Below are 24,901 nucleotides of genomic sequence, written 5' to 3' on the forward strand. Positions count from 1 at the left end.
TGTTTTTGCTTTGTCACCTTTGTAACATTTAACTGCAATACCGACAATATGATGATTTACTATTAAGACACAACTACAAAGATTTGTTTAATTCATAAGTCTGTGATGTTCATTTATGCATTTACTAAAATTAATAAGATATAGATATCTGCTATGTGTTAATTTATGTTACTTGCTGTGCTTTTATTTGTGCTTGTATATTATGTGAAGTGACATTTTATCAAAAATAACTATCAAAAATAGTCTCCACAGCGAAGGTTTAAAAAAAATAGAAAGTTTATCAGATCATGGAGCATATGCAACTGCTTCAGTCCGTGGCTGTTGGCAGTAGCATTGATATGGAAGTCCAGGGGGTACTTTTGGACCCGGCCCCGGGATATATTTAGAGGCTCGGAAACATGAATTAATCACTAGAAAAAAACATTAGTCATCTTTTGAAACAACCTCACAATATTGAAACATCCAACTTAAATAGTGTACTTGAAAAATCGATTGTCAAGTTTAACTGCATACTTTCTTTAATGAGCTGTGATACACAAAAGCAGTACTGTTGACAGAGGGGTCCAGCAGGTACTTTTGAACTCGGGCCGGGATGATTTTAGGAGCCCGTAATCTTTCCGAGAGGCCCGAGAGCTTGACGAAACTCCCTTGCACTTTTTTGGATGGTGCGGTTTTCTTATAAATGTTTTGATTTGAGACCTAAAGGTCTCATTGGCACGGGGCCCGAAATATCCTCTCAACGCCCTTAGGTGTTAAAATACATTTAGATTCGGATCATCAGAGATAGATTGGCTCGAGTTGAAAAACTCAAATAAATTACTGCAAAACACCGGTTGACCTCCTTCATTAACCATACGAGTAAATAGAATTTGATTTCATGTGCGGAAATTAAATGGGGAGCAACACTATAATCATACCATTCTTGAGTGCTCAATTGATAAGACATCAAACAAGATGTATACTACAGTGCTACTGGAGTACTAGTCGAAACTATCCTGACCTCGCTTTCCATCACATGCTTGAAATTATAAAAAAGTTGAAGGTAACCCGGGATTGTAGCTGGTTTAACTTTGAATTGTAACTAGCAGTCTGTTGTACAACACCAACTTAAATTCAAGCCATAGAGTGTTAAAAACAATTATTTTAAACATAAATTTATACCCGGAGTAAACACAGCGGGATCACCACCATTTTCGTGCCACAGTCTGTCTCCTCTCTTGAAGTCTCTGAACTGGTATGCAAGGATGCAGGAGAATGTGGCTCCGAACAGTCCTCCCCTGACTGGGTCCTCAGCTATCCCAGCAATATAGAGATCAACGTTGTCAACCTGGCCACTGAAAGAGAAATTAATTATTTACACATAACATTGAGATGTGGTTTCTCAGAAGAATGTTAAAGATTTCATGAACAAACAAAAAAGTAGTGATGAAATTCTCAAATTGGCGACAGATAGGCTACAGATACAATTTGTAGATCACATACACAAACATTGGAATCTGAGAACAATAGCACTTTTGGGCATGATACAAAAAAAAACAGGTCGACAAAGATTAACGTATTCAGATTATTTAAACAATCTGAATAAATGAGCCACAAATACAACAATCAAAAGCAGTGACTTTATATGAATGTCAAATGATAGAAAAGTTTGGAAGACCATGATCGCCAACGTCTGTATCAAATGAGGTATGTAATCATCATTATACATCACAGTGAGGTTTTTGCCAGGCTTGTTAAAAGGAGGTCATGGTTATCTAATATCTATAAAGTTCACACTTAACCACACTCGACAGTCTCTTGCAAGTCAGCACTTGGTTTAAAGTCTTAGACACTTTTCAAGCACGGCCTCCTAAATGTCAAATCTTGAACCTTCAGATGGGGTGCAAGACCGAACTCCTATGCAAGCCTAGGACTACAAAATTTACAATGTATAAGCGGTTCATAATGATTTATCGCGGCTTACACATGGGCAATACTTTTTCCACTTAATAAGGCGTGTACGTGCGCATTGATAAAAGCGTTTGGATTTCAGACACCCACAAATAGCCTAAGTAGGCGTAAGATGTAACAAAAACGTTATTGTATAATAATGCGATTTGAACAGGGGGGTCATACCATTTAACCCCTTTTGGATATTATAATTTTCAGTCAATAGGCCACCCACAAAGTAGGTTATAGTAGAGCAGTAATTTATATATGTGAATTGTGTGTGGCATTAAACTAAAAGACTTAGGCTACAATAATTGTGGATACAGTCGCCTAGCTAACTTAATTAAATAGTTGTCATATTTATGCTTTTCACTTTCACGTCTTTATATGTTGACGTATCGAAACGAAGTGTAATCAGTCATAACCAGAACCGTCATTTAGCTTTTTACCTGTACAATCGGCGAAGTCTGTCTCTACGATCATAAGGAATATTAGTGAAGTCGTCAAAAGTTCTTGCTCTTTTCAAACCACAAAATTCCCGGTAAGTATTGTAGCCTGGTAGGCCATGATCTCTTCCTCTTTGTATGTTTATCGAAAGGAGATCGTGGCCGAGACGACCTGAATTTTTTATTTTGAATTTTGTGTCAATAAAACATAGCTACGCTTTTAATTTAAGCACACACTTAGCTTTAACCCACGTCATAGGTTTAATCAAATGTTGCGGTCAAGTGTTTGGTGTTGTGTAGATGGAGACCGTTTGGTTTACTTTGTTTTAATGATCCGTTTACATTTTTGTATCACCTAATTAAAAAATTAAATTGATACAGAGCATAGCATCTTTTCACAAATTGGGACTAGGTGGGCAAATTTTCAAAAAAAGGCACTTTTAGCTCGAGAGTTATGTTAAAAAGGGCACTTTTCGCGCGTAAATGATGGGAAAAAGAGCATTTTTTCCCGAGCGTAAAACATGTAAGCTTAAAATTGTAGATTTTTCAGGCAAATTGTGGGTGAAAAGGCATTATTATAACTAGACTAAACTTTTGAGACCCATAATTGATTCCTATTATTCATCCACGCCCACAATATTTCGTAAATATCTTGGAGTAACTATTGACAATCAACTTTCGTTTAGACCCCACATCGATGATCTAAAATTGAAACTTGCTCGGTCCGTCAGCATCTTATCTAAATTGAAATCTTTTATTCCTCCGAAAACCAGACTTCAATTATATCACTCGCTTGTGCTTCCCCATATAGGCCTAGGCTACGCTACAATATGCAATAACAATATGGGGTTCCACTTTTAAGACACATGTCGACAAACTCCAAGCATTCTAAAACAAAGCAATAAAAATGGTTGCGGGAGGTAGATGGTCGGATCACGTGACTCCATATTTCAAAGTAGCAACTAAATGTTCTTAAAATAAAAGATTTGTTCAAACTCGAAACTTCAAAATTAATGCATAAATATGAAAACAGTTCATTACCATGTACATTTTCTAATTATTTTAAAAAAGCAAAAAATGTTCATTCTCGCAATACCAGAAATGCAATTGATAAGGATAATTTTTATGTTCCTCAATACTCATCTTCAAAACTTCAACGTAGTTTCACGTATACACTATACAGGTGTGGAAATTTGGAATTCAATCCCAATGAAAATGACAAAAAACTCACCTAACTCATTTAAAAATCTTTATAAAAATTTACTACTATCGTATTAGGCTACTAATGATCATGGCTTCAGGCATATATAGATCTCTTATTAAAACAATGAAAACTATTAATACTACAAAAAGTGCTCAATGCCAAGCAAAAAGGCAAAGCAGAGCGAATTAAATCAAATATAGTTATTACTATCTGAAGCCTTTACAAATTGTTTCACCTAACGGATCATCAGAAGGTCTGAAAAAACATGCAAACAGCAAAAAATCGATAATTCTGAAAAGATATTAAATATTACAACTGTAATTTAATCTGCCAAAAAAATCTCTAAACCTGTACTTCCTGAGAAGATATTAAATATCACAACTGGATTACAACAATGGGATTACGGTTATAATATTTAATATCTTTTCAGGAATTCAGGTTTAGAGGGTTTTTTTGCAGATTAAATTACAGTTGTGATATTTAATATCTTCTCAGGAAGTACAGGTTTAGAGATTTTTTTGGCAGATTAAATTACAGTTGTAATATTTAATATCTTTTCAGAATTATCGATTTTTTGCTGTTTGCATGTTTTTTCAGACCTTCTGATGATCCGTTAGGTGAAACAATTTGTAAAGGCTTCAGATAGTAATAACTATATTTGATTTAGATCTCTTATTAGATGATACATTTTGTTTTTATTCAAGCAACTATACCGTAAACTTATGTTTTAAATTATTTTGCCCCCTTTCTTTGACTGCTTCTTTTATGTTTAATTTGTTACCTTTTCTTTTGTTGAGGATGGCTGCTCGACTAGAAGACCTTCCAGGTCACTTCGCACTGTTCGCAGCCACCCGTTGCAATATCCATACATTTTACGTTATCGTTTGTTTTATCTGACTTTGCTGAATATGTGTATTTATATTCGCAACAAAATAATGTCAATCAATCAATAAATAATAATGTAATAAAATGTAATCTAGCAACATTTAATTGCAGAGGTCTCTTGTACTACAGTAAAAAGAAACAACTACGGTATGGTAATAGCCTATAACCCTATATGAAACACAACTGCTAAGATATTATAATGAGTTTAATCTTTGCAGAATTAGATGATTCTAAAGAGCTGGTATTTTATTTTGATGAAAGTCAGGAAACAAACTTCAGTAATTCAGACATTTAGAATCTCCCACAAAATTTGAGGTAGGCTACTCACAACACAAATTGATAATTAATCTGCTTGAATGGAACATGAAGGATATTATAAGTAAGGTCAAAGGTAGGCTCATAAGTTCTAAATGTATGCTGAAGCTTTCCATTTAGCTTTAGCTGTTCATTCTTTAACTTGGATCTAACTCTTTAACTTGGATCTAATTTAAACAAAAATTAAGTCTTAAAAATTGCCCACCTAGTTTCAAACTAGGGGGCAAAGAAAGAGCTAGGGGGGCAAGCAAAGGGACTAGGTGGGCAAGTGCCCACCTAGTTTACATGTGAAAAGATGCTATGATACAGAGAATGAGCAGAAGTTTAGTAGAGACCTAACTTTTTGTAATAATCTTGTTCAACGCAATTCCTTCAATTTTGCCCGTTTTATGTTTACATCAGAGAAAGTCCGTAAAAATCAAGAAAAAATGAGTCAACTTTCTTTGAATCTGCATTGACGTATTTCAAACACTTGCATTGTTTGCATTTGTAACTACAGATGATAATTTTTAAAACAAATTTCCTGACCTGGCGGAGCAAACAGGAAGTTATGTAGATCATCCACGAATGTAGTGTCGGCAGTTTCTGCAGCATCTTTGCAGAGGCCTCGAAGGATCGAATTCACTCCTCCTTGATTTGTCGTCAGCAGTGGAATCGAATTGAAAAAACTAAGACCACAAAGAAGATATAAGAACATAATTGATAAAGATGATGCACTTTGCATCGAAGGTAAAAAGTGGTAGCAAAATAATTGGTTTTCATTCTCCGTGAGGCAAGCTTCTTCTTCTATGTCGCCAGAGATAAAAATGCAGCAGTTGCAAATAAACTCCTCTATTATTTCAGCTAGTTGTAACTTATTTGAACAAGTTTTGTGCCTGATGATTGTTATTTAACATGTAACCACAGGAAGAGAACTTTTCTGCTTCACTGTTTGATGTATTGTAAAATCAACATTACATAACTTACTGGTCTTTGAGTGACATGGGCGGTCCTTGTTGGCTATACCATAAAGAAGACGGTCGGCTCAAAGGTGATGTCACCAAGGTGTGGCCAAATCTTAGGGCAGCTGTTGCAAAACCATTTGATGTCGTGGCATCATAAGAAACGTCATAACCCCTCCAATATCCCTGAAATTCAAATTTGAAATAAGTCTGGTGTACGTGTAAGCCAAGACACGCTAAAGAGATTATTTTGAAATTTTGATCAAAGCTTGCGAGTTTTTATTGTGTATTTTCACCAACTATCAGAAAACCATTTTAAAATGTAAACAAAAAATTTGCAAGGATGAGTTGCCACACATGCAAAAATAATGGGCTACTTTTTAATCGAAAACCTTTGTGCATGGTCATTGAGAAGATAATTTGGGGCCAATACCAATGAGGTCCTCGCGCCTCAAACCTAAACACTTATACAAAAAACACCATTTGCAAAGAATACAAAGAGGTTTCGTCAGGCTCTCGGCCTCCCTCGGAAAGATTACGGGCTCCTAAAATCATCCCGGGCCGGGGTTCAAAAAGACCTGTTGGACCCCTCTGTCAACGGTACCACCTTTGTTGAAAGTATGCAGAACCCTTTACAGGCGGCGAAGACTATCTCTCGTTATTTGTTCGTGATTTTTTTATAAATTGTAGTTTTTAGTCCAACTAAGAATATTTTATGAAAAAAATTTAAAAATTTTTTTTCTTTGTTTGTTTTTTATTATGTTCCCAAAATGGGAACGTTGGCATGTAAAGGTACCAAAACATATCGTAACGTGTTTTGTATTTGAATACGACGTAAGCTTGGGTAGCCTACTTTATTCGATACAATAGCATTGAAAAAGACAATAAACAAAATTACACACGTTTAAGAGATCCACAAACAACAAATGTACTTTCTACCACTGTACTTTCTACCATGTAACTGTACTTACTACAACTATATACCCTGTCACTAACTTTATTTTTGGTGGTATACGTCACTGCATAACGTATTCATCCGTTTTTCGCATTTTGTGCATCGCGACCTTGTATTTTTCATGTACACTACACATCTTCCTTGTGACGATGATACAAGAAAATGATTCAACGAGTCGAATCGCACTGTTGCAAACGGAGGTGCAGTAGGTTCCCTAAGTCGACACCTAGGTTTCTTCACTTCCACCAATGACCGAGCAATCTAGCGCCTGAGCTGAAGGTGGTTTTCAGAACATTGTTTTCCGTGATATTATAAACGGAAGGCAGCTACAATTTGAAAGGTTGACAATATGGGCAAAAATATTCCACCACCATTTTTTCAATCGAAGTCGTGGCCGGTAAGAAGATAGCAACTTGTCACATACATCCACACTCCCCATTCCCTGATTGTACATAGCTATCATAAATGGTTGTGTCACTGATTTTTTCTTATGTTTTACTTTTCGTTGAACTGTTTGAGTTGGTGCTACACCGCAGTAATTGCTTGCAACAGCGACAGCACAATTATCGTTCCATCTGGCACAAATTACAATGCCGTCTGATCAGTAATCAAATTCTCCTCTAGGCTTTTTCTGGAAGGTTTTCTCACTGGAGAGAGGACAGGAACCGGTCCTGTTCTCTCTAATTGTACCACATGGCTTGTGAAAAAATTGTCAAAGAGAATAATATGGTGGTCTTTGCGGCAACACATGACAACATTGTCTCAACTACGTGTGTTCCCAAAGGTTTAGCTCTTCTTTCATCTTTACCGCAGTAAATTTCGAAGTTGTAGGGATAACCATCGGAGCTACACAACATCCGTAACTTGTAACCAAACTTTACTGGCTTTCCATTTATATATTGTTTTGTACTGTGTAGTCCTCGATAAGGAACCATCGATTCGTCAATGGTTAGTAACTGGTGAAATGTACCAAATTGTTGACAATTTGACCTTAGCATATCTAACAACGGCAGTAGCCTACCTTGGCAATTTTAGACTGAGCTAGATTGTGATTGTCAGCCAGGTGCAAGTACGTTTTTATATTGCGGAAACGGTCTCTGCTTATGGTCTTAGAAAATATTGGTGCCTCCGGCTCCATGCCATCTGCTGTGCACCAATAGTCATTTTCTGATAGAAGACTGTGGTACTGTGGTAGTGTGGTAACCACTGACAGTAATGAGTAAGCCAATAAGTTTTCTCATATCAACCTCATCAACTTTGAAGTTTATCATATTCTTGTCTCTCCTTGTATATAAGCTTGTTTGCTCTACGAGTAAAGAGAACATGTCATCAGTAAAGAACAGAGAAAATATCTCAAACATGCTTTTCTCTCCATGAGCTTGAACCTTTTCGGATTGATGCAGTTCTTTCGGGTCGCTCAGTGATGTTTTGTCTTTTTTTTCGTCATCTGCAAGCTCTTTTCGTTCTTTCGATAGAAGTCATAGAAGTGTTTTCTGCTTAAGATCAAGCTGTGAAAACATCAAGCTGTGAAAATGTTCTCTTGGTAAAAGTAGTGAGAACTTTTTTGAGATAAACTCCGTTATTTGTGTATCACATGTTGCCAACGTTCCCATTTTGGGAACAACGTATAAATTTAATTATGTGAAGAAAAATGTTAAAAATAACGAAACAAATGGTAGGGGAAACAAGTTGTTAGTAATAATCTCACATAAAAAACGCAAATATTTTGAAAAAAAGTTTGATTTGTGTTTTCGAGAAGCACTTTTTTTCGAAAGATGAAAAATATGATTTTTGACTAAATCCATCGCTTTCACAAAGGAAAAATTTTGCAAATATTATCTTTTCAACAAATGCATCTGAAACAATAATCATTCAACAACAATATCCAAAACAAATTTTTTTAAAATGAAGTCTGTGTAATGCTGTGAGTGACTTCAACCCCATGTTCCCATTTTGGGAACGTTGGCGTGTAAAGGGTTAAACTTATGCAATCGATTTTTCAAGTACGCTCTTTAAGTTCGACGTTTCAATTGTGAGGTCGTTTCAAAAAATGACGACTAATTTTTCTTATCAGCTTTTTTGCACGTCCCGATATACAACGTATTGTCACGGTTTATCTACGCGTTTAGGAAATGAGTTTGGACATCTCACAACTTCGTGCAAGCATTCAAGTGGTGGGCCGATCCTACTTGAAACTTAAAAGGATGTCAAAACTGAGCAACAAGAAACTTTGTTGTTGAGTAACACTGTGCAAAAAATTCCAACTTTAAAAAAATTCAAAAACTGATGACATTGCACTTTATAAATTCAGGGGCAGTGATTCCGAATATGGGTTTGTATTTATTCCGATCATGTCAGGATTTAAAAAAACTGTTCAATTTTTTCAATATTGTGCTTAAAAATCCATGGTTATAATCAACACAATTCAAAACCAAACTAATTAAATCGCTTGGTTATCATTGCAAACAGGCATGTGTTGCTACAAAGAAAATCGTTGAGTGGTTTTCACTGAAAACTGTGAATGTGGTAGATATAAAACTCTGGTGCGCAGTAGCGGATCCAAGAGGGGGCACTTGGTCACGTGCCCTCTCCAAAAAACAAAGAAAAACATGTATTTTTCTTAGTTTGTATAAAACACTTTTTCGATCTACGGAACGATCGCTCCCCTCTAAAACACACAAAAGTAAATATGTTTATGGCGTATTTGCAAAGTTGAATTAATATAGACCTACACATCATACTTTTTCTTTAAATCTCCCTCCCCCCTAAGACCACTTACTGGATCCGTCAATATCTCAAAAGTTGAGAAAGAAAGCGCATTTCGTGCTAATGCACATTACTCACCCAACTAGGCAACAGATAAATTAATCTATTGCAGTGTAAAAAGAAATATGAGGTGTAATGAGCTTTGTGTATCTACAATGTGGTATGGTGGGCAATCGTGGACGGATATTTGAAATTTCCTTGAAAGACTGTGTTCCAACGTTCCGAAAGTATCCAGAAACAATTCTTTGCTTTTTTCTCTGTGTTGCACAGTGTAATCTTACTGTGGTCAAGTTATTTTAAAAACCCGTAGCAACCAACTTTAGCTGAAGTAGGCTCAATATTAGGCTATCACAGAAACTTGCACACTACCGTCTCTGAATGGTAGGCATCAGGAGTGTAGCCAGCACAAAATTTTGAAGGAAGAGGATGCAAGTAAGTAATATTACACATGTCAGTTGAGCCTGCTGATGTGTCACCAAAGGCGGGGTAACTCACGGGGGTCTGGGGGGCTTTCCTGGAAATTTTCGAAAAAAAGTACCTTAAAATTGCATATTTTGAGAGTACTTTCAACCTAAATCCATAGTAAATCACTGTCAAATGATGCTGTAACAGAAGGTGAAATGTTTTTTCAAAATATTTCGGGGTATTTGCCCCCTTTGCTCTCTCCTGACTACGCCCCTGTAGACAATCATATTTTGAACAAAAAGTGTGAGAGTGGTAACACTACGCTAAACGGGAGAAAACGTTCTAAAGAGTTTCGTAGGCGATTTTACTTTTCCAACATACTTTTTTGTGCAATTAAAACCTTACACTTACGTTGTCTAGGACTTTCAACCCGAACCTCGCCATGTATTCGTCGCCTAACAACTCTGGTAAAAATTCTTTGTACGTGATGCGCTGTGTTACTGCGGACATGATTAATCTGGCGTTCTGGAAAATAAATTATGATATCACATGTACTGGCACACATGCAAGCGCATATTTGTATGCAAAGCTAAAAGAAACTAGTCTACCAAACACGGGTAATGAAATGCAAATATATATATTCAAATTAGGGATTGTAAAAGCGTTTGTTCGATAGAATAACACAGGTCCGTTACCTTTATTCATCTGGAAGCTTAATAAACTTAGATTCTACAATTATATTGATTAGTCCAGTCATGGCCACCTAAAGATACGGCCTGATTTGTCACATTTTGCAGAAATTTCCAGGTTTTTCTAACTTTGGGCGAACGTTTAAATAACCTTTTCTAAACATTAGATTTTTACGCTTTCTTTACTGCTTTCCCCAGATGACACAATAGGTTCTAATAGCCTCACATGTTGAAAAACAAAGAAAATTTAATTTTGTAGAATTTAGTCAGACTGTTAATTTTCAATAACAGTCTGATTTTGCGATTTTCAACTTACTTTTTCTCATTTGCTATTGCTTCCCCAAGGCAACAAAAAAGTTTTTTGTCATTAGGAAACCGCAAAAAGTAAAAACATCTCAAAAAATGTCAGTTAAGCACTAGCAGTAGCTGTAATCAAAATTTGCAAAATGTGACAAATCAGGCCGCATCTCCAGGTGGCCATGGTCCAGTGCTTCCCAACCTTTTTCAGTTCGCGACCCACTTTTGATGCAAGTTTTATTGCGTGACCCACTTCTAATGCAAGTTTTATTGCGCGACCCACTTCTAATGCAAGTTTTATTGCGCGACCCACTTCTAATGCAAGTTTTATTGTGCGACCCGCAATGAGATATGACATCTTTATTATGACATCTTTACTACTGGTGTATGTACTAAAATAGTTAATGCGACACAACACATCTAATTGTTACATATTTGTTACATTGTTGCATAATTGTTACGTAATGATAATGCAATAATTTCCCGATCTAATAGAAAACAGGGTGCACAATTCAGTAAGTCAACAAACGAAGTGAAGATTAGTGATGGCGAAGTAGTCTACTGTTCAAGACCAAACTGCGGCTTGTGAGATCCATAGTAACGTCAGTATTTTTTTTAGAAAATTTTAACATTCAGTAACATTTAGAAATACTTCGCGACCCACCTGAAATAGCTTCGCGACCCACCAATAGGTCGCGACCCACCATTTGGGAAGCACTGGATTAATCCTTATGTAAATTTGATCTCAGTATAAGCGTGACGTCATAATTGATATTAATTCTTACACCAATGGCTGAACTATGTTTTGCCACAATATATACATGGACTACTAATCCAGGATAGCAAAGCAAGACTGTATTGCAATCTGCTGCCTAATATCAAGTTATTGTTTGAGTATTTATTCTTCTGGATCATAAAAGTGTAGACCTAACCCTATAGGTTGGGCGTCAATAAGTGTTACAACTGAACAATTATTAGAAAGTCAGTCACTGGAGTACACTTACGTCAATCAGCTCTTGCGGTTGCCAGAATGGGTTTAAGCCTTTCAAATCTTCCACAAGTCTGTTATGCATTCTCACGAACAACGTGTGGAAAGATGCAAGTGCAGGGTTTTCATTTGCTCTGTCGTCACCTATAAATTGTAATATTTCAATACATACAAAGTTCATCTTTTTTCAGCGGAGTTTAAAAGATGCTCAGGTATTGTAGATTGGTTTTTGCTTGAGTTCACCATTTTTGAGTAAAACAAGTCAGACAACAATAGGCACGCACCGCAGTTAAACGCTGAGTCAATATAACACTTCGGTTACCAACAAAAGGACAAGATTAAAGCGATGATGAAACAAGTACTGCCGTTTGTGACTGAGTAGCCTAATGCACTTCAAAGACACTCTGTGGCACCGAGCAACCGAAATAGTTTCACTGCAAGCTGACAAGATTTCACTAATTATACTCAGGGAATGGTTTGCCCAGTGCATTGTCATGTCGCATATTTGTTCAATCAATTAAAATAAAATGAAGGACTTAGTGAGGATTTATTGAGGAGCTGAAACATAAGCTCTTTGGTAGGCCTACTTGCTTTACTTTGTACTAACAATTTTTTTATATAGTGTTATATTATATTTGTAAATAAAATAGGTGAAAAATTGTAATATTTACAATATTGCAGCTTAATCTGTACATATTTTTCCCTAGTGGTGTTAAAAAGAAATCTACAGAAAGAAGCTAGAACTAAAACATAAACAATTTTAACCTGCAAAAAAGCATGGGGTATCAACAGGTTTGTGTACATCAAAGGGGCAAGCCACATGCCGCAAGGAAGGATGTACTTGTGTGACCAGTGGGAGAGAGGGAGCAGATGGAGGAGAAAATCCATGTGGATGCAAATCTCCCGTCTTGAGCTTTCCAATACCTAAGGATAAATTGAAACAAAGCAGTCTCTCAAAGTCACAAAAATGTTGAATATACGAACGTGAACTAAAATGTCTATTTCCATGGTAATCTTGACTTTACTTTTGTAGCTTTTTGAAAGCAGCATGAAAACAACGATTGCAAATTTCTTAACTTTATAAACGATAACTTACTGGTTGGGTTACATAGTAAATGTTGTTATTGTTACTTTGATATTATTATCATTCTTAAACTGTTAATCTACGTACCACCATGAGGTTATTATTATTGATTTTAAGATGCCATCATGATCATAATTAGGTTTTCACTATTACAATTATTTTCATTATAATTATATCAATATTATTATTATTGTTATTATTACTGCAAGTGTTATTACTTGAAGTTCTATCCAACAGCTCGTTGAGTTGAAATTCGTTGCTTCCGTATACGGTTCCGGCGTCAAGATAGGGGGTGATGTTGTTGAGCTGCTGTCTCACTGTGTTTCTGCCTGAAACGTTATCCCAATATTTGACTTGGCCATGAAGAGATCAAGAACAAAGACATTGGCTTGAATGAAAATAAATTGAAATCCATAAAGTAGCACAATAGAAAAACACAGAAATCCAAATTTAATATATTGTAAATATAAATAAATTCAAGTATAGTTGATTCCGTTAAGTTTAAATAACGTTTGTTTTGTGTGTATTTTGAATTGAGCAATATGTCACTCCCAGTCATCAAATCGGTCATTTTTACTGCATAAAAAGATGATTTTACTGGTTGTTCCAGTCTAAGCTGCTTTTCTCTTACAGTTAGCATCCGGTCCAGGTTGGGAGCGCACCACTGGAAGACAAAACTTGTTCTCTTCAATAACTTGTCGGTCATTCCTTGGGACCCTGATATTGTAACAAGCTGGGTCTCTGCTTGTACAGCGACAATCGACTTCGTCACCGCCTGTAAGAGAAGGATGAAAAATGTTTTCTGCCTTGTTAGTTTAAAACGAAAAGAAAACTGGTGTCAAATGTTATTTCTTAAATGCTTGGTATTTTTAGCGTTAGTTTTACATAATTATGTAATTGTGAGCAATTTAATAAATTAGCTTACTTATCTTGGCTTATAGCCTACTTTAAACAATGCAAGCCTGATTTCACGCGAAAGGGCTTTTAGAATTTTAACCAGTCAATATTGTGGTAAACTGAACACTGAAAAGTTTACTTGTACAAAAATAACAATCTCTTGCTTAGCAAATGGTTATATGGGGATGCAGGTTTGCTAGTAACAATAGAAAAATAAGTTAGAACTCTGCTGAGAGTCACTTCATTCAAATGAAATATGTGATGTACAATCGAATGCATTTGCATTCAAGTAAAGAAATAAAATTTACTTTTTGTTATGGCTAGTTGCTTAATGCATGTAAGCGAGTATAGGTCATGATTAGATTGTTTATAGTAGGCATGGAACTGAATTAAATCATTAAATGAGCTGGCTCATTTGTTGAAAAATCTAAAAGCTTTCTTCAATCTGCTGCTCTGACAGGTTGTGGTTAGGAGAGTATTCCTTGCAGCCTATATGCAGTTGAAACTGCATTGAGTTCAGAGTTTAATATCGAGCTGCAGGATGGCGGGCGTCTGAACCTGTCCATTGCCCCCTGTAGCTGTGCCGTCCGGGTGGAAGTTCTTGATTGACAAATTTAATTTCTCATCTGCTTGGGTGCAGATGTTACTCACAGGATGGGGCACGGAGAGCCACTTGTTGTCCATCCTAAGTATTAATTGAGTTTATAGGCTATGTTGTTCTCATTTGACGAAATGTTGGAGTTTATTTATTATTATTTATTGGAATTATCCGGATATTTTATTTAAAATATTCAAAATAAAATGTCGCCACCTGCTTTTTGGCATTTAAAGCTTTTTTAAAATTTGTCTACCTCTGCTAATAGTGGGAGTGTTTGTGATGTCATGGGTGATGAACTGACACCAAATGACAACAATATGAGTGTTTTTGGTTGATTTTCTTGTCCTTGTGTCCTGCATGGCTGTAGATACCAGGCGAGCTGATGGGAGAGGCACAATCGAGCCAGTTCTTGGTCGTCCTGAATGAAAAAAAGTTATTTCGAATGAATTTAAAACCGTATTGATTATATCACGATTATTGTCTGTCCAGTTAGCTCAGTCCACTCGAAATCAAGCGGCACTGGTTCGACTCGTGGGGTGTGCGCTTGAGCAACGCATTTCAAGAACTACTCTCCATTCGGCGGCATCTAGTTATATAATTCGTTGGCAACAGCACTTCAACAATAAACGGAAACTTCACTCTGTCAATCTCGGTAACCGGGCCTGCTTCAGTGGTCCAAAGCCTCTACAAGTATGCAAAACTGTCAGGATTAGGCTCTCATAGAAGCTTTCTCAATCCGAGGATAAAGATCAAAGCAATCATTCAAACGCTTAAAAAAAGAAAACTTCATATCTTCGATAGTTAGTTGATGTGCAATAAAGCAGCAATGAGGCTTATATCGTTGGAACTGTTTTTCTAAACAGGCCCCTTAAAGCTGAGCGCTTCGCGACCACATACTAACATTATGTTTCGTTAAGGTTTTAATAAAATTTCAAACACAGTAATGAATTAGAAATTGAGCTTCGAAAACTTTTCTACTTGTAACTTGTATTTAAACAATATATACAAGTTACAAGTAGAAACGTTTTCGAAGCTCAAATTACAGCTGTTCTATTTTGATCTTGTATTTAAACTCAAATAAGAATAAATTGACCAATTTCAAATACGCCCACGCACTATCTTAGAAAAGCAATGAAATTTCAAGTTTAGGAGCAAAATGATTGAAATGTCCTCTCAATCCATCTATAAAATAAAGCTCAAAATGTGGATGCTTATCTCACATTTAGCAATTGTTTCGAAAACTGAACTGTTTTCATCTTCATTGCTTCAGTTTTTTCTTTCAATTGCACTTAAAATAAAAACAGCTTTGTTTTTAAAACGGTTGCTGAACATGAGTTAGGATCTACATTTTGGGATTTTTATTTTTCGATTAATTTGGATTTCTTGCTGTAAAAAAATTATTAGGCTATAGTACAGATTGCATTTAAAGCCTTACTAGTACCGCCTAATAAACTAACACATTAAAAATTTTTTAAAAATGTTGTACTATATAAATACCTTGACCGTCACTGTAGTCAGCAGGGACAAGTCTTTTGTGAGGGCGACCTGCCTGCCCTTTAGTGCCATCTGCCGGGTTGTTGCAACTGCCGTCTGGGGTGTAAAATCTAAAAAAGTGACACAAAACGTATCTTTAAATACAGTCCAAAGTGTTTCTAAATGTGACACTTTAGTACCACGCCAAACGTGCACTTTCATACCGTGACTTAACTACATATGTGATTGAAAACTGGTACAAATTCATATAAAAACTGGTACAAAAATTAAAAACTGAAAAAATTGAAAACAAATTCGATCGCTAGTTTAATGTCCGTTTTAACGGTTTCATTTAAATTAGTGTTGGATTAAAAATTTGAATTAAAACCTTAACTACTGTACCATCATACCCAGGGCCGGATGATGGGGGGCCCGGGGCACTTTTAGATCGGGGGCCCCCATGCAAAAATTTTTTTCAAGCCTACGGCGCGAAAAATCATCTCTACGTCTACAGTAGCATCAGTCCAGTACTGCACAGCATTTTGCAGAAACTTTAAAGGCCAAAAGAAAAAAAAATAACACAAAATCACATTTTAACCACATAGGGGGGCCCTTCAAAAGTCGGGGAGCCCGGGGCAACTGCCCCTTCTACCCCCCCCCTAAATCCGGGCCTGATCATACCATGGTACAAGGTCTGGTCTCAAAATACGTATCGGTTATTCCCTTAAAATAATATTTTTTCTTCATTAAGTGTTTGACTTGCTGCAGTGCCTACAGTTATTACAGACGGTAACTTTAAAACAAAACAAAAAAGAAATATATTTCGTAATAACAGTATTTATTCTATGTCTCGAGAAAGCCAGTGCATACGAATGATAAAAGCAAACACGCTTTCGAAGTCACAGGCTGCCAAAGTTTGATCACTTTTCGCTTTTGTTATTGTATTGGCTGCTTGGTGTCTTTAACTACTTAGTTGTTTGACCAGTTTTCCAATACTAATAGCCTACTGCAGCTTCCGTAAGCTGAAAACGGCATATTCGTTTTAAAAAACGTGTCATGATTCAAGAGGATAGTTGTTCGCTGCTTCCTGTCGTCTGTTGTATCGCATCTGTGATCACAGTGTAGGCTACTGTATGTTATCGCAATGAGCAGGGCCGGATTTAGCTGATGGGGGACCGGGGCACTTTTAGATCGGGGGCCCCCGTGCCAAAAACCACCTCTACGTCTACAGTAGCATTAATCCAGCACTGCACAGCATTCTGCCAAAACTTCAAAGGCTGAAAGAAAAAAAAACATACACAAATCACATTTTTTCTACGTCGGGGGCTCTTCAAAAGGGGGGCCCGGGGCACCTGCACCCTCTGCCTTCCCCCCTAAATTCGGGCCTGGCAATGGGAGCAAATAAAAGCATGATTATTATTGTAATAATAACAAAATGCGTTCAAATTGAATGTTTACATTCCTGTTGCTATTCACTTTCAATTCAATAGCCTACTTGTACAGTAAATGCAATAACTTCTGATAACAGCAAACAGGTGAAAACTTTGTTTTATTTTTGAAAGTTTTGGTTACCATGGTTACGAAATGAGTTGTAGCCTACTTTTTGAAAAAAGTTAGGTTGCATAATCGTTTTACAATTTTTTCTGAACATTTGTGAAAGGTTTGTCCTGCATTGGGCGTCTAGCCTACAATAAAACTTACAAGAATAAAACGACTTTAGAAAGAACAACATTCATCTGCAATCAAAGTTCCCTTTGATTAGATCATCAGAGACAATCTTGTTAAATTTAAAAAGAAAACATTCTTATTTATTTCGTTTATCTTGGCACAAAAAATAAGTCAAAAAAAAACCTTGAAATGAGAAGTAGCTTAACTTACATATTTACTGACTAAAGTATAAAGAACAACTATTTACTTCATAGTTTTTTTGTCAGGATTTCGTTATTCACAAAAAATATTGCTTGATTTTGCCAATCAATTTGTGGCAGTTTTTTTTTACTTGTTTCAAAAAAGTTGAATCCTTTTTGACAATATCATGAAACTAATTCCACCGGAGCTAAACACAACCATATTTTTGTTTTGATGGTTGCGGTTGCGTCGCTCGTTCAAACAACGCTCTTTCCTATCGTTGTGTGAGTCAGCATTGCTAGGTGGCCTAAAATCCAGGTAACTTAAACAATAAGGTGCCTAATTTTATATGCTGTATTTGACGGCAAGCAAATCGTTCGGACACTTATTTATGTTAATGTTTAATTTCCTGTGAGATCAGTGAAGTGCTGGACCATAAATGAAACATTTTTATTGTTTGTCCTAAAATGTCCGAATTTCAGAGTAATACCCTCAAAGATCTTTTAAGATTATCTGGCAGCCTTGATATGAGAGATAACGATGAAGCAAGACTGCACAATTATTAGAGTTTATTGTTTAAAAATTTAATAGTGAAAATTATTTTAGCATAATTATCCTATTTTTGCCTTATTTCTTTCATGTGGCATCATTTTGTGTTGCACCATTGTATTCGTTCCAAACCGGTTTCTTTTAAAAATGAGCAAAGCAGTAGATGCAGAAGCAAAGCTGTAAGAGTGCAATACATTAATTTCAACATGTTGAAGTTTTTATAAGATATCAGGTTCAACTTTTACTGCTGATATTATTCTATATTATTCTGATGTTATTTCCATATACAAGCAAAACAAAGTAACTTTAGCGGGTTTAACACAATGTATTACACACAAAACAAAATATGTAGCATAATAACTCAAACGTTTTCGACACGTGCGTGCAGGGGCGCCGGAAGCGGGGGGGCAGGGAGGGCGAAAGCCCCCCTGCCCTCAATTTTTCTGGGGGCAATGGTGCCCTTTTAAAGTCATGTAAGCTACTGCATATTTTGCAATATAACAATTTCTGCTATTCGCTTTTAGCCTAATTATAATTTTTCATTTTTGCTTCAAAATAATATTTACGGCACAAAATTTTTCCACACAGTACAGGCCGTAAAACTCGTTTTTTTTTCGGCAGCCATCGTGGCCTACCGGAAGCTCCTTCTCGGGGGCCAAATCTGCGTGCTTTGAGGCCAAAATACAAAATAACGATAGCACAGTAAGTAAGTAAGTAAATAGAATTAAACTTGCAACAATGCTAAAATGATCACTTAGCGTTGTTGAAGTCTGAGCAACGTCCTACAATAGAATCGTTGCACCACGCAATAACTGCTTTATCGGGATTGTAATCCAGTACTATTCAAACGACACTCGCACGAGCGTCTCTAATGTGGCTGATTTTAAAGAAGTTTGCCACTCCCCTAAAATTCTTTTTAGCAATGAAAAACAACGTTCGACATGACTGTGTTGATGATGACGGCAAGGTAATAAAATAGGTATTTCAATGATGTGAAGGACATTACTAAAAGAAGCATAATTTTTGCAAAATATGATCAAAAAATGTTTTTCCCTCGGATGTCAACTAACTTAGTTCTCCTTTTTAACAACGGTTCAATCTCCGACAACATCGAATCGACATAAAAACGACAATATTGCCAGCCGATGTAAATTAGCACTTCGGATTAAGACTTTGTTAAAATAAACGTCGGGAATTACAAACAAGACTTAGGCTACAGCGCTGGCGATCGCAGATGGATATATTCCATCAATAACAAATATTCCCGCACAATGCAACAGTGGCGATTAGGCTATGAGGCGCTGACCTAATTTTGCGTCACTCTTTGATAGCCTACTACATGTTTTCGACCGTTAATCCACGATCATTCTATTGGGAAATTACATAATTGGCTAGAAGAGACCGGCGGCCAAACTTGCCCGATTGAGGAGGTAGCACCAGCGGTCATCCAAGCACTACTTAGCGGCCATGGCCGCAGGTTGTTTTAAGGCTTGACAGTAGGTTACATCATTATAACATAGCATGGTGCCCTTCTTTGTATACCGGATTATCATTATCGCTATATTTTATCTTAATAATTGAAAAGAAATTGGCCTTTTAGTAAACAAAAGTGCCCTTTTTTTTGTAATCTTGCCCCCCCAGTCACAAATCGTTCCGGCGCCCCTGCGTGCGTGTGTCTTCATCAGTAATTAAACCTGCAATATACGTATAGTGAAAATCGTAAAATAAATTTGGCTTTGCAGTAGGCTATAACCGTAACGACATTCTATACTGAAAACACCGAGTGTCGTTACAGTTATACTGCAAAGTCAAATTTATCTTGCAATTTTTCATTTTGTTTATTTGATGTCCTTATTAACGACCAACAATTCAGTTCTTTTACACTGATTCAAAATTTGTAAACGTTGAATCAATGTAAAAGCACTGATTTTCTGACTGTTGATTTATCTCACATTTTTTTGTTTACACGTGATCCTCATTTTGCTGTTACATTGTTTCGATGATGGCAGACTGAAGTCAAATTGGTAGGCAAAATCCTCAATAAAAGTGACGTTCGAACTTAGCTTTGCTGATGTATTTTATTGCATGTAATACATGAATCATGTTTATCAACACTCATAAGTCAAATGACTTACGATGTTGCCTGCATGATATTTTTAATGCCATTTGACAAAAATCCATAATTTCAAAAGCAACTAATTTGAAACTAGAATTTTCAGATAATTTGAACAGTTTAGTGCATTGCTTTCTCTCTCCTAAAAATACTCATATTCCAAACTAAATTATAGACCTAAAATACCCAAACAAAGATGTAAAAAAATTTTCAAATGAGGTTTTACTTGTGAGAAGTTTGGTCCCATAAAACCAGAAGCTAGCTAATGATTTTCAAAAAGCATTAGTTGAAAACAAAAATATAAAACAACAAATGCATTTTTTTTCAAATTCGTCTAAAAGTATTAATTTGGTTGTACTATTTTCGAATGAATGAATACAATAAGATTTGCTCAAAAGTCGTATACATTTATCAAAGTAATGAGTGGGCACACTTCAAGCGTTTTTTGTTTTTTTTGGATATACATGACCAAGTGCCCCATGGATCTGTTACTGAGTGGAACCGAGGGTTATCAAAATTTTGGGTTTTCTGTCTTTAATCTCAGATGAGGAATCACTTCGGTTCATGTCTTGATGAGTTTGCCAATAAATGTAGTAATTATCCCATCAATCAAACATTGGAAATTTAGGAAATAATAAATGAAATGTCATGCGTTAAAATTGTATATTCGAAACTTTAGGGTGATTGGTTATGTGCCAAGTACCAAATTTACCAACATTACATTCTAATCAGAGCCAACTAAGAGTTCGTGACAGAATGATACATTTTTGAGAAAATTGTTGATGTCAATGACGTCCATGATTTGGGGAGTTTTCGTCTGTCATCAAAAAAATGTTGTTGGGGAAATTTACTTCTAATTGTCACAACAAAAAACGGCTATTAGGCGAACAAAACAATGGTAAATTATTAAAATATGTTTATGTTTAAGGGCATGCACCGCATCATTATAAAATAAAATATTTTTTGCCACCGGATATTATCCAGCAAATCCTTCTAATTGATATGGCTTTGTGGCGGCCACTTAACTGATTTTAACAGAAAAGAAAAACTGAATCCGTTTGCTTGTCCCACTCGCTGGTATCTACTCGCGTATCCAAAAGCGTTGCAATTCGCTTTCGAAGTCGCCTGCTGGCAATTTTTCAGAACAAGTCTTTTCTTTCTTTTTCTCTTCTAAAATCCCCTCGCTGCAGCATATTGTTTCTTTCGTTTCCGTTTCCTGAACTTTGCAATATTTGTCCGATAGATATCCTTCCACTGTGTGATGCAGTTCTAAAAGTGATTTTTGGACACGTTGGTGAACCTGATTATCTTTTATCCTGATTACCTGATTATCTGATTATCCTGATTATCTTTATCAAACATAATCAGCTTTAAATCGTGGATGGACAGCAGTGGCAGCTTGAGATCATTTTTCTGTGCTTATTTCGATTGGCATATCGGTAAAAGTGTAAGTTTGACTACAATGTAGCTCCAAATTTATTAGCTTTTTCATGAAACGACCTAATGACCTTTCTTCCCAATGACCTTTAAGTTTTTCCAAACTTTGGTAAATTGGGGATAGCATTTCTTATTTGGCAACGCAACCTTTGAAAAACATGATGCAAATTCACTTGGAAGTTTGAGTTTTTTTTTTAAATCCCAAATTCATGTATATTTTCTTTCATTTTGCATGCAAAACTATCAAAATTATTTGGATATCGAAATGAAATGAAACAAAATTAATAAAAGTAATTTCGCTTCGAAACGAAACGACATAGTTCGAAATATCGAATTATTTTCAAATATTTTTGTTTTAAAGAGCTTTTACAAAAATATGACTTAATCTGGTTTGGTGTTAATCGTAATCTGTTAAAACAACTTCATGTTCACTATGTAACTTGGGTAGTAAAGTAACCATGGCGTCTAGTTCAAAATATACTTTGCTCATCTGCAGTAGCGAACGTAGCCTATCTTGAAACACTTTGATTCAGTTTGATTTTATTTCTGACATTTAAAGAGGAAAAGATACAACTGTCACTTACCTACTGCCTGGTGAAGGGCATCGGGTCGGGGGCAAACAGGGTGTTGGAGGATCGATTGGACGTGGCGGACGAACTTGACCAGCAAACCTGGAAGTGTCCGGGAGAGACCCCCCAGCAGTCCCCTCAGGTTCTAAATCTGGATCGGTTTCATTGCCAGTTAAACTTGCGAAGTTGAATGAAAATCGATCGAACCGAGAGAATAAATTGGAACCTGAAAAGATATATCGGGCGAAATCGGTTACTCGTACACTGGTTAAACGCATAAACCGTTTATATCTCATGAGGTTGCTAAATCTTAAACCACGAGAGAATCGGGTAATCTGATTAGGATATTCACATACATCGGTTAAAAGTATAAAATAGCTTAGCATGATGACTATGCGATTATTCGGTTTTGTTTATTTTAGCACAGAAAGAGCAACGAAAACACCAGCAAATGCATCAACGAATCAAACATAATCGAGAAAGAAGACATCGCTCAAGCTATGTTGTTCAACTTAAAATTATCAGAAATGTTATAATTTTAAGTTTATATGTTTGATTGGGCCGACATTAATTGTTAACTTTCTAGAAGTGAATGATGAAGGTGGCCCCATACTTGATTCAAGTGTCGGGTATGAGAAGATATGGTTCTCATTTTACTAAGGAGAGTATGGTGGTCGGTTTCTTTCTCTCGGCCCCTCTTTCCTGCAGCAATTATGCTCACTCAATTTATTACACCCTAGGTAGAGGGGAGCGGTGTTTTCAACAACCATTTGAGCCGGATTCGAACCAGGTTTGCATAATAAGAAAGCTAACGCCTAATCCGTTGCGCTTTCTTGCCGCCCAAATGGTAAAAAATTTTATTTATTAAAGTAAAAACTTTCTTTTAATTGATTAATAAATTGAATAGTAACTTTGGAACACAACGGTTGGAACGCCTGGTCAATCTAATGAAAAAATAAAAAAACCAATATGTAGATACTAAACTCATGTGCAGGAAAAAGTTCAAAAATTAAATTGCTTTGTTTTCATAACAAAACTAAGTTTTTTTTAGTTTTGTTGTCATTTGGCATAAAGCTTGAGTTTCTAAACCCAAAGCAAAAGTAGGCTACCAATTTTTGGTTTTCAGTTGATGAAGACAGTCTAGTTTTGAAACGTTTGCTGAACATGAGTTTAGTGTCTACATTTTGGGCTTTTTATTTATTGATTAGATTGAATATCCCGTAACTTACGTATCTGCAAGAACTAGAAGCCTAACTACAGCCAAATTTTACAGAATTTTAAAATTTACTTTTATTGCAAAATCGGTATGATTATATTTTCTTTGATGAGTACACTTATATGTTTTGGCTGTACAAATTTTGAAAGGGATGAAATATGTTTTTTGTTAAATATTAAATTTAAAACTACTTACATAATATTATTAACAGCAATGTGTTTGAAATAATAACAATTTAGTGCCCTTTTTAAAAATTATATTTTCTTTCCGACACAAAAAACAACATGAGACAAATTGCAGAAGCATATTGCCATCTTCTGTCATGTACATGATCCATAGAAATCAGATTGTTAAGTTAGTATATGCAAACTTTGTAAATTTAATTAGCAGTTAAGAAAACTTACGTCTCGGAGGGTTTTGAGATGAAGAGAGACAAATGATAAAACTAAACGTTAAAAAAAGGAAACCTAAGCTTTCAATTTTGGCCATTTCTTAACTTGAGTTTATAAGCCTGAAGCAAAAGTATTAATCGTTGTTATTCAAACATTTCCCATAAGCAAAAGCAATAGAATTGCATCTGCCACATTGCAGAGTTGTAGGCATTGGAAGTTCAAATAAACAGGATTTATCCAAAACCAACTGTCGAAAAAAATCTATATCTCATTTTGGTAAAAGAAAGAAACGGCAAGATGTGTTAGTTCAACTCTGGTAGTGTGCGCTTGAACAGCGCATTTTAAAGACAGCTCTCCATTCAGCAACATCTGCTGGATGAAAATAATTTGTAAACAACTACGTATCAGGGAGTGAAAACTTCACTCGGTGACGGGCCTGCTTCTGTGGTTTAACGCCTCTGCAAGTCTTCAAGTAGACCAAATCGCCAGGCTTAAGCTTCCAAAGCGGCATGCTCAGGAAGAGGATAAGTAGTAAGTTATACACCCATAAATCAGTCAACAATAAAAAAAAAATACAGGGATCATACGGAAGAAAACATTGTATCACGAACCTTCTTATAAAACAAAAACATTCACCGAAACAATGGAACTATGTGCGGAAACAGAACAAAATTTGGTTTCCTTTCCAGTTTCGGAAATTTTGCTCATTTCGAAAATTAAAAGTTGCTCCTGTGGCTACTGCGCAAAAAGTCTATCGCGCTATTGGTTGTCGAACCATATCGCTTTATTGATTGTCACGTGATTTGTAGGGCAAAGTTAAATTTGTTGATTCAAATAATTTTTAGGATTTGGTGAAAAATATTTGGCTTGCACAATTCAATGACAAGTCAGTCTAAGACAGTGGT

The 24,901-nt window shown here is 36.0% G+C and overlaps 1 protein-coding gene across 2 annotated transcripts in view; it reads right to left on the bottom strand.

Annotated features, from left to right (window-relative positions):
- LOC145786581 (immunomodulatory peroxidase-like) overlaps window positions 1-24,114 on the bottom strand; it is a 29,432-nt gene extending 5,318 nt beyond the window's left edge. For both annotated transcript variants that reach the window (XM_082598264.1, XM_082598263.1), the window contains exons 1-13: window positions 24,009-24,114; window positions 22,404-22,614; window positions 15,897-16,003; window positions 14,653-14,817; window positions 13,536-13,679; window positions 13,123-13,233; window positions 12,586-12,744; window positions 11,837-11,964; window positions 10,258-10,371; window positions 5,746-5,906; window positions 5,308-5,447; window positions 2,379-2,547; window positions 1,162-1,334 (exon numbers count right to left, since the gene is read on the bottom strand). In XM_082598264.1, coding sequence (XP_082454390.1) covers window positions 1,162-1,334; window positions 2,379-2,547; window positions 5,308-5,447; window positions 5,746-5,906; window positions 10,258-10,371; window positions 11,837-11,964; window positions 12,586-12,744; window positions 13,123-13,233; window positions 13,536-13,679; window positions 14,653-14,817; window positions 15,897-16,003; window positions 22,404-22,614; window positions 24,009-24,093 — 1,867 coding nt within the window. In that variant the 5' untranslated portion in view covers window positions 24,094-24,114. The remainder of the gene's footprint in view (window positions 1-1,161; window positions 1,335-2,378; window positions 2,548-5,307; window positions 5,448-5,745; window positions 5,907-10,257; window positions 10,372-11,836; window positions 11,965-12,585; window positions 12,745-13,122; window positions 13,234-13,535; window positions 13,680-14,652; window positions 14,818-15,896; window positions 16,004-22,403; window positions 22,615-24,008) is intronic.
- Between the last annotated feature and the right edge of the window lie 787 nt (window positions 24,115-24,901).

This window comes from Aplidium turbinatum, chromosome 17 (genome assembly GCF_918807975.1).
Source record: "Aplidium turbinatum chromosome 17, kaAplTurb1.1, whole genome shotgun sequence".
NCBI classification, from domain to species: domain Eukaryota; kingdom Metazoa; phylum Chordata; class Ascidiacea; order Aplousobranchia; family Polyclinidae; genus Aplidium; species Aplidium turbinatum.